Source organism: Seriola dumerili, unplaced genomic scaffold, assembly GCF_002260705.1.
Source record: "Seriola dumerili isolate Sdu_G_001 unplaced genomic scaffold, Sdu_1.0 BDQW01000149.1, whole genome shotgun sequence".
Taxonomy (NCBI): Eukaryota; Metazoa; Chordata; class Actinopteri; order Carangiformes; family Carangidae; genus Seriola; species Seriola dumerili.
The window spans coordinates 23216777-23226946 of NW_019174404.1; the positions used below are offsets into that span (position 1 = coordinate 23216777).

The 10170-nt window shown below is 40.4% G+C and overlaps 2 protein-coding genes across 2 annotated transcripts; both read left to right on the forward strand.

Moving 5' to 3' along the window:
• Nucleotides 1–2275: 2275 nt before the first annotated feature.
• LOC111225812 (GTPase IMAP family member 7-like) lies at nt 2276–5714 on the forward strand. The gene is made up of 2 exons (XM_022750844.1): nt 2276–2336; nt 4448–5714. The coding sequence occupies exons 1-2, from the start codon at nt 2315–2317 to the stop codon at nt 5413–5415; spliced, it is 990 nt and encodes a 329-aa protein (XP_022606565.1). The 5' UTR covers nt 2276–2314; the 3' UTR covers nt 5416–5714.
• A 1374-nt stretch (nt 5715–7088) lies between these two features.
• On the forward strand, nt 7089–7880 carry LOC111226159 (GTPase IMAP family member 7-like). The gene has a single exon (XM_022751260.1). It carries the CDS (start codon nt 7089–7091, stop codon nt 7878–7880), a length of 792 nt encoding a protein of 263 aa, XP_022606981.1.
• The last annotated feature ends 2290 nt before the right edge of the window (nt 7881–10170 follow it).

The window sequence follows — 10170 nt, forward strand, 5'->3', positions numbered from 1 at the left end:
CCCACCAGTCTAAACTGTAGCCTTCTTTCTTCTTAGTGCTCATTAGCAAATGTTAGCATGCTAACAGCATTTTCATTGTGAGCATGTTAGCATGCTGACATTAGCATTTAGTTCAAAGCATCACTGTAGCTTCTCACAGTCACCAGCATGTCTGTAGACTTAGTTATGTTAAAAACCATGTAACTTTAAAAATGTCCAAAGAGCTATGTTACTTTTGTTGAGTTGTTTTCGTACATTATCCTAAATGTTTCCATCAATTTTCAAACTTAATGTAATCTGATCATGGCAACGGTCTATTTCATTAGGTCACCTGTCAGTGACATCATATCCTCTATGATCATGTGTCAGTGTGTTTGTCTGACAGAAGCTCAACATTGACTTTTATCTAGTTTTAAGCCACATACACTTTTTCCACCTTGGTGGTTTTCAGCTCTATATTTGAACCAGATGAAGGATTTTAGTCGTCGGACGTCTGGATCTGAAGTTATCAGAGAAACAAGCTGAGGAAATGTTAGACAGCTCAGCTCCCAGCTGCTGGAGACGTCCTGTCCTGTGTCACTGAAGAGCGTTGGTTCCTTTATCAAGTGATTACAAAACAAGTGAAGACAATTGTAATAATAGTGAGATAGATTGGACCAAACAACCGATCAAGATGTAAGAGAAAAACAAAAATAATAGGTGTGTGAGAGACAGAATAAATAGAATGGCATTGAGGTTGTGCATGTATGAGCATACAACACACATAAACACACAATATCAACCCGTACATGCTCATGATCATAATACAAGAAAAAAAGAAAGGAGGAGGAGCTTGTGTATATGGTTGGGGACAGGGTTGGGGGGGGGGGCCCACAGTGGGGACAGGTACCAGAGCCGGCCATCAGCGGGGCAAGTCCAGGGGTTGAGCGGCTGAACAGTGGAGAGAGAGGCTGGACTGTGACAGAGAGGTTTTTTTTGTTTATTTTTCAGGTTGATTGTGGAGAGGGGTGAGAGTGTCTCAGATCCTGGGGAAGAGGGTCTGCCTATCCTATCAACACCCCTCTGTTGTTATTTGTGATGGGGACCCATGCAGTACCAGCACCTAATCCCTATGTACAGCACAGAGTACCTATAGGGCAGCCCCGGTGAACACACTGGACCAGGGCCCACACCACTGTTCCTGCCAAAAGCAGGAACCAGAGCATGGATGAGAGGTTGTGAACTGATTATGTTTGTGTTGAATCACTGATTTTTAACATGAAACTGCTCTATTCAATGTTTCTAATGGTTATAATCGGCTGGTGTGTTTGCTGTGGAGAGGAGGACACCTCTGTGGATAATTCAGCTGCTGGTAAAAACCTGCTGAACCGCTGACACTGAAGGAATCCTAACAGGGAGAAGCTTACGGCAATGGTGGTGAAGACCAGAACTCCCATGATCCTATCATGCTTCACATCGACATCACCAAAGCTTGTCTTCCGTTATTGTTTTGATTGAGAGACTCCTAGCAGATGTAGATTCTCATTTCTATTGCAAACAGTAGTTTTGTTCATTTCAATCTCCTTCCACTCAACTCACACAAAAGAGGGGTCACTTTCAGAAAAACTATAGATAACATATAGAACATTTAATGTAATTGTAGTGTGAAAAATCTGAACTCCAAGTAAAATCTCAGGCTTCATCAAAACATTCCTACTCTTTAAAACAACCAGGAAATAGGAAGTTAAAAACAGATTTGTTCCTGTTACCAAGCGTAACAGTTTTAGACTTGTCATGAAGATAAACTACTATTCTCCTCTTTAGCATAACAATAGCTGCCTGCAATCACTTCACAAAATGTGGCACACAAACCTGCCAGAACCGGAGTTTCATGTTTATACATGTTGACAAACATCCAACTTGTGATGAATGGTTCCAGTTTCCTAACTATGCAGTTGGTGAATGATCAAGAGTGTGACGTTTTCTTTTTAATCTAGGACAGACCAGCTTGTTCATTAACGCTAGTTGTTTTCTATGAAAATTGGATGAATGGTTTCGTTCATTATAGAACAAAAATGGCATTTACAGTATATGATGGAATGCTTCACATTTTTTAGTGGTGTGAGCTGATTTCTATACATGAAACATCTACATTAATGTCAAGTATTTAAATGTGATTTAACACATGCACAGCTGACATCAGAGTGACTAGACTCTAGACACACTGTACTTCCTTGTGCTCAGAAATTCCAGTCCAGCAGAGAGAGAGAGGGAACGCCCTGCAGAGGTAAGATAGGTTAAAGTAATCATACATCACAAGACACACAGCGGAGTCTGATCCTCTCAGCTGTGCAACATGAGCAGGATAAACTATCTAGGTAAGAGTCAGCTGTGTTTTCAGTGTCATTATTCATTTTCAGTTTGTTAGTCATTTATATTTTAGTTTAATTGACACATCCTTCGGGATTGTTACAGTTTAGACAGTGAATTATGAAGCTGAAGAACAAGTGTGAATTAATTTGTGTTTAAGGTTTAGAAAGGTTAAGATATGAGATGGAATATATTTCATTTTTCTGTGTTAGTAATGTAAATTTACAATTTGAAATTCACTTATAGTACAGTTACTGTAATGGTCCAAGACATGTCAGGTTGATGCAGGGGCTGCAGTGTGGAGCCTCCAAAGTTGTCATATTTACACACAGTGTGCCTTAAGCTGGTTTGCTAATGTTAGCGTTAGAAATCACAAATCAGTCTGCTGATTCAAATCACCGTCCAGTTCAATTCAAAAATTCACAGTGACTGGCTGACTGACTGTTCATATTCACTTCGGTACTTACAGCAGTAAGTCAACACATCACTATTCACGTGGCCTGATATTCAGCTCTAGTTCTGAATGACTTCAGTTCAGTACTATGTTCAGTCTGTTTGTTGACATAGTTGTTACGTTCAGCACAAAACGTGGCCTGTACAAGTCTGTATGTAAAGAGGACAGTGTAAAGGTACCGTCATCAGAGGTATCATCAGGTATCATATTCAAAGTCCTACAAAGATTGTTACAGGAAATTAAATGATGGACGGACAAACATGTAGGTTTGTATGTTTGCAACCTGCTGATGGATCGCTCAGCCATTACACATGACTGGATCTACTGGGATCTCCAGCACAGCCTTGAAACACAAACACTATCATCATCTCTCAAACTGTGATAAACAGACTGATCACAACTATTGGTCATGATCTTTCTTGTATGTTGCAATGTTTTGAAGCTGTGCTCTGAATATCTGAAGACCCAGTCAGAGTGCGCGATGACACAATTTTACAACTCTACAAAACTCATGAATCGTTTGTGTGTGTGTGTGTGTGTGTGTGTGTGTGTGTGTGTGTGTGTGTGTGTGTGTGTGTGTGTGTGTTGTTTCAAATGGACTTCAAACTTAAAGGCTGCTGATTCCAGGTGGAAGAAAGAGTTCGGTGCAGCTTAAATCAATTCACTTTCACAATTCTGGGTCAGTTGTAGCTGATTTCAAAATCTATGGCACCGTGTTGTTGCTGCTGGAACAACAAAGCATTTTGAAATAACAGACAAAACCTGATTTCTCAGGAACAAAGTTGAAATAATTAAAACTGGATCATTACATCATCCGTGAGAGTCCTGCTTTTCCATTCTGATAGCCTTCGAGTGATTAATTGCTAAAACTATACATACAGCAGACAATATTTTAATTAACTTTTCATCAATAATTTAATAGAATTTATTTATAATTTAAAATTTGAAATCAAAAGTGCTTGTACCTGTTCTGAACAGCTCCGGAGTCAAAGGGTATAGATCTATAGAGAAGCCCCCTCTTCTCATTATATTACCCCCCCCTGGGTAGTATAATTTCAATAAGAGGTTTTGTGACAGTCTCTCCTGGACCACATTCAAAGTGAAGCACATTTAAAGTGACATATTTATACAAAGAGTTACAAAAGACAGCTGAGATAGGAGTTCACTCCCTGGCCCCTTGCTTAGTTGTGCACAGCTGGTCAATCAGGGCATGACGTTGGGATGAATGTCTGATCATCAGCTATGGAAAGTTACAGAAATGGTTGGACACAGCCCCTCCAATCCAACGTGTTAAAGGTGTGAATGAAGGGGTTTTCTGAAGATGGAGTACACTGGCCCATTAACCTTTCATTTACTAATTTAGAAAATGTGTTTTTTCTAAATGTATTTTCATTTACGCCATCATGACACTGAGCAGAAACAGTTGTTTGACTTGTTGGCAATCAGTCTTTACAGACCTGTTGGACAACATGAAAAATGCACTGTCATCAAGCTAAACAAAGGTTGTTTATCGGAGACTTACTGATGGCTCGGAGGATAAGTGCAGTTGTCTTGTGAGAGGTAACTCATCCATTTTCAAAAATGCAGTCAGTTGAGAGGTTTTTTTTTTCCACACAGCCTCTAACACTGCAGCACTGTATGATGCGATGTATTTCTGTCTGACAGGGTTCGGAGATGCCTCCGATTCCAATGAAAGGAGGATCGTTCTTGTTGGGAAGACCGGAGTGGGGAAGAGCGCGGCAGGAAACACCATCCTGGGGAGGGAAGCATTTGAGTCAGAACTGTCTCCATCTTCCCTGACGTCTGAATGTCACAAAGCCAAGGGGGATGTTGGGGGTCGAAAGGTCGCGGTCATCGACACTCCGGGACTGTTTGACACTAATTTCACCCAAGAAGAAGTCCTGAAGAGGATCAAGATGTGTATCTCTCTGTCTGCTCCTGGTCCTCACGCCTTCCTGGTGGTTCTTCAGCTGGGCAGGTTCACCCAGGAGGAGAAGGAAACCGTCAAGATGATTCAGACCACGTTTGGTCAAGATGCTGCTAAATACACGATGGTGTTGTTCACTCATGGAGACCAGCTGAGGAAGCAAACCATTGAGGGCTATATTTCAGAAAGTACCGACCTGAAAGCCCTCGTTCGCAATTGCTTTGATCGATACCACGTCTTCAACAATGAAATCAAAGACCCTCAACAAATCAGTCAACTCCTGGACAAAATTGACAAGATGACGATGGCTAACGGTGGAAGCTACTACACCAACGAGATGTTCATGAAAGCAGAGGTGGCTATAGAGAAGGAGAAACAACGACTGCTGAAGGAGATGGAAGCACATAAGCAGAAAGAGCTGGATGAACTGAGAGCCAAATGCACAAAAAGGGTGTACCACAAGGAGGAGAGGCGGGTGCACATGAGATACGAGTACGAAGCCAGAGCTCGAGCTGAAAGGTCAAATGAGTTCGTCGGTGCTCCAGTGATAGCCATAGCATCAGCCTGTGGTGCTGCTGTTGGAGGTCTGCTTGGAATTGCAGCAGGTCCCATTGGTTTGGCAGTTGGAGTTGCAGCTGGAGCAGCTGTTGGAGCTGGCATTGGTGCTTTATCAGTGGCAGTCTCAGAGCATTGCCACGTGCAGTGAGAGAGCGTACAATTAATAATGATCAGCAATTTCTGATTCTGGTAAACTCAGCACAAATAAGTTAAGGGTGATTCTCATAATCACTTTTTGTTCATAAGTGAAATTATTTTAGATGAAACAGAGCTAATCAGCTTGTATTATGCTGCATCTCCAACAATGTCTTGACTGTACACTAGTGTTAATATAAGTAAAATCATGTAATTAATTTGTCAATGTAATTAAATGTACTTACCATGATGGATTGTGATTGAATGATTGTATATCTGTAGCATCTAAATTAAATTATGTCAAACTGTAAATGTGGATTCTGTACATTGATTTCTTAAATTCATGCACAAATATATGTGAGACAGGCGAAACTGAACTGGCACAGTAAAACAGGGAGGACTCATATACATGACCCAGAGACACAGGTAGAGGATCTTCACTGAAAGCTTAGCAAAGATGAGGGGTGAAATCAATTGGTAGGCTGGATTCAGCGATAGGTAAACTGGAGTTCAGGTGAACAGACCAAAGGGGCAAAGGAAACGCCCACAGGAAGGAACTCAGAGAGGAAAAAGCTACAAGCAAGAAATGATAGATAATCTTGCAGGAAATGAATGAAGTGCTCTGGAACTAATGAAGGAAATAGGAACAGGTGAGCACCTTGATGTGGGGAATCAGGTGACTGAAAAAAAACATGTTTCATAGTTCTTGCTCATTCTCTAATCAATTTCATCCTCAGCCTTTCCCACTGTTGCCAGTCTTACGATGCAACAGCCCACTCTGTATTAAAGGTCAATATAGCGTAAAAATAGATGTCCATGTGTTGTTTGATTATAAAGCAGGTCTAGGTTCTATATTAATACTGTGAAGGTATCCAAGCCTCAGTCCACATATAAATGCACACAGCCTGTATTCAAAAACTGAGCCTTAAAACCAGCCGTCAGGACTTCTGGAACTTTGTGATGTCACAACAAAGATTTCCGTGAGTGTTTTACCTGAAATCTGCTATATTTTACATTGGACCCCTCAAAAAGCCAATCAGAAGACAGGCTCAGAGCTTCCTCTCTCCCGATTGGCTCACCGACCTGGTGTTACTAGAGCTCCAGAGAAGCCTGAGGGAGGAGATGTAAAACTACACTGAGATGGTTTTTGGTTCTTAAAACCATAAATATATCTTCTTATGGATCAACACTTCAAATAAAACACAGAGGAGGAAAAGATGGAGCTTTAAAGATAAGGCTACTTTACTCTATTTATATAGTCAACAAATCCCAAAAGTGTCTCTCAACACTTACTGGTCTTGCTACCCTCTGTGGCTCAATCACTTCCTAAAACTTCCTAAACAAAGTTTCTGAAACAGGAGGAGATGATGATGGATTAATTAGGGACTATTTTCAGCCGCAGATTAATCCACATTTGGTGCTATAGTGAGTGTTTTTGGCAACAGGACGGTGTGTGTGGGTCTGAGTCAAAAAAAACAAAACAACAGTGTATGTGTGTTCATGGTGATGAAGGATCATGTCAGACAGTGCAACAGTGTGCCTCAAAAAACGGAGCTCAATGGCTCAGAGGAAGAAGATCAGGCTTTGGATTCATAAGACTTGTTAGTGGGATACATTCAATCCTGCATTGAAGTTTGGTGTTTTATACAGTGCCATCAGCAAAAGAATAAAAAGCTAAGGACAAAGATGTTACTGTGTTTTATCTCAACAGAATCCCGGAAGCAGAAGAAGAAGAGCGATGAACTCCGCATCATTTTGGTGGGGAAGACGGGAGCGGGGAAGAGCGCAGCAGGAAACACCATCTTAGGAAGAGAAGTGTTTCAGTCTGAACTGTCCTCTTCTTCATGGACATTTGAATGCAAGAGAGCTGAGGGCGAGGTCGGAGGTCGAAAGGTGGTTGTCATCGACACCCCAGGGCTGTTTGATACTAATTTCACCCAAGAAGAAGTGTTGAAGAGGATCAAGACATGTGTCTCTCTGTCTGCTCCTGGTCCTCATGTCTTCCTGGTGGTTCTGAGGCTGGGCAGGTTCACCCAGGAGGAGAGAGACACAATCAAGATGATTCAAAGCACCTTTGGTGAGGAGGCAGTCAAATACTCACTGGTACTGTTCACACACGGTGACAAACTGAAGAAACAAACTATTGAAACCTTTGTCTCAAAGAGTGCAGAACTCAAAGAGCTCCTTGAGGTTTGCTATGGGCGATATCATGTCTTCAACAACCAGGTGAAAGACCAGGAGCAGACCGATCAGCTCCTGGACAAGATTATCAGAATGACTGGTGAGAATGAAGGACGGCACTACACGGCAAAGATGTTCAGAAAAGCAAAAAAGGCCTCAAAGATGGAGAGGAGAAGACTTTCAAAGGAGCTGAAGAAAGCGGAGCAGCAGAGGAGGAACGCCCTGAGGGCTGAGGTGGACAGGGAAATGAATCTAACAGGAGAGTCAACGAAACACGGTAAATGTCTCCTGCAGTAGGAGATGGAGGCATTCAGGTGAACTTGTCACCTGCCTCTGAATAGTGAATAGATGGTGAATATATGCGGCTGCACTTTAGGACTCAAGGTCCTTTTATCCACTGAGTGAAGGCCACCTTCTGTAAAACCTGCATTCATCCAGCCATGTTTTTGTCCAACCACGTCTGCCCAGGGTTTCTTTGTGCTCCAGTTAGTGTGACTGCATGTTTCATTTATGCATACAGATGTGGCTGAGAGGAGGACAGAGTGGAGGTGTAACATTTCTTACACAGAGAATGTGGCTTGAATGTATTGAGTTCACAGGTTACACAATATTATAAAAGTTCATACCACGTTTGGTCATGTTCTGGTCTTTCTGTGTACACGGCCAAAAGAATGTGGTCACCTGAACATACAGTTAACACCAGTTAACCAGGAGTTTAGAGAAATTCCAAAATAAAAGTCTTACATTTGTACCTTGAAATAGCTGGAAAATCTCTAAATTGATAAAGTAAAAATAATTGATTTTCAGTGACAGTATCCTGAACTTATATTAGTCATTGTCAGGAATTATTTATTTAATGTTTTTCCACCATCCCTAAATCAAAAAATAAAGCAATTCCCTTCACATTTAAGAGGGATTTTTAATTCATAGTGACATGTTTTATACTCTCTGTGAATATAATCCTATTAATCTTATTTCCATATATATATTTTGTATATTTTTTTTAATGTTAAAACCTTGATTTTATAATCAGACACAGTCATGCTAACTTTGCAAGTCCACCACAATTTGATGAATTGTACTGCGTGTGCCGTGCTTGGGTATCGATTTCATAACCTCTCTTCAGGTGAGGCTACTGCAACACTTGACTTTTGAAATTGAGAAGAACCAAAATATGTGAATGAATTGTATCTCATGCACACGCAGGAGCATTTCCAGCACTCAGTGTAGTAAAACGTGACCTCTGTTTTACTTGGGGCCCAATTTGAAATGTTTTCATGTTCCCCTTCATTTAAAGTAAGGGATCTGGAAGACTGTATATTGTACGTGTATGTATATTGTATGTTTTGATGTGTGTGTTTTATGTATTGTATTTTTAGATATAAAACTTCATCATGTTAACCTGGATGCTGGGTTGTTGCGTCTTGAGCTCTTCCTATATTTATATTATATTCTTGCCATTTTATTGGCTAGAAATTTGATGCCTTGTTTATATGAAATAAGTGTTTGTTAGCTGATGAGGGTAGAGATGGTGTTTCACTCTGTAAATTCATTACATGTACTTCCATAATGTGTTGGGTAATTTGTTTGTTCATCCTCTGATGTTCTTTATGAACTGCAATGGCTGTACATAACAGAGTACTTCCGCTAGACAGTCGTAATGTGTTAGCCCTGAGATAGACTGTCTACTATGGAGTGCTCTGCCTCTTATGCAGTGCATGCTGGGATACATTCCATCCCTTTGTAGCCTTGAGCAGGATCCACAGGTAAAAAAAGTGGGCTGATCGATGGATGAACTGTAGCGACAAAGCAAATTGGATAATTGGGATAAGTCGGTTAAATGGGATAAACATGAATGTATGTAAATGTATTTCATGTCTGTGTAGATTTGTATAACATGTTTAGTACATTTAATTTATATTTTTAATATTTCTCTTTTTATTGACTTTTAAAGAGAGAATGCAAACATTTTGATTTTAAACACGAGGAGGGACAATCCAGATGAGGTTATAAATGGACAAAATAAAATAGTATATACATAAAAGACACTGGAATGTTTGTTTATGATGCATGTTTATACAAAGTCTTTTCTGAAGGAGGAACTACAAATGTTTCCTGTCGCTCTCAAGTTACTTTATCCTCTGACTTCATCAGGGGCGTTAGCTCAGAACTAAAAATGATTTTGTTTGAAAGACAGTTTCCAGGATCAATTTTAATTGAAAATGAGGATAATCCAAAATATATGAATGTCATTTGCATCTTTGTTCCTGCAAGATCTGCAGCAGTCAGTTGGATTTGATAAGACTTTTCTTTTGTAGAAATACAAAAATAACAACGCTAAAATCTACTGCCGCTTCTCTTGTGAGGTGATCAGATTTTCCTCTCTGACATGCTTTGTTTTAACATAAATGTGTTAATTTCTTTATTATTGTAGATTGACCCAGCTCAGCTGTAAATTCATCCTGCTCTTCTTACTGATGGGGGTATAATGTATAAGATGATGAATCATTTAAAGTAAACAGAAGCAGTGTAGTCAGTCTGCTGCTCCAACATTCTTTATGTGGACAGCAGTGACACCTGGTGGCTG

Excerpts from the sequence above, each read along its gene's own strand:
- LOC111225812 (XM_022750844.1), top strand. The coding sequence starts at position 2,315 with ATGAGCAGGATAAACTATCTAG. Across the intron at positions 2,337-4,447 it reads GAGCAGGATAAACTATCTAG|GGTTCGGAGATGCCTCCGAT; the intron begins GTAAGAGTCAGC and ends TCTGTCTGACAG.
- LOC111226159 (XM_022751260.1), top strand. The coding sequence starts at position 7,089 with ATGTTACTGTGTTTTATCTCAACAGAATCCCGGAAGCAGAAGAAGAAG.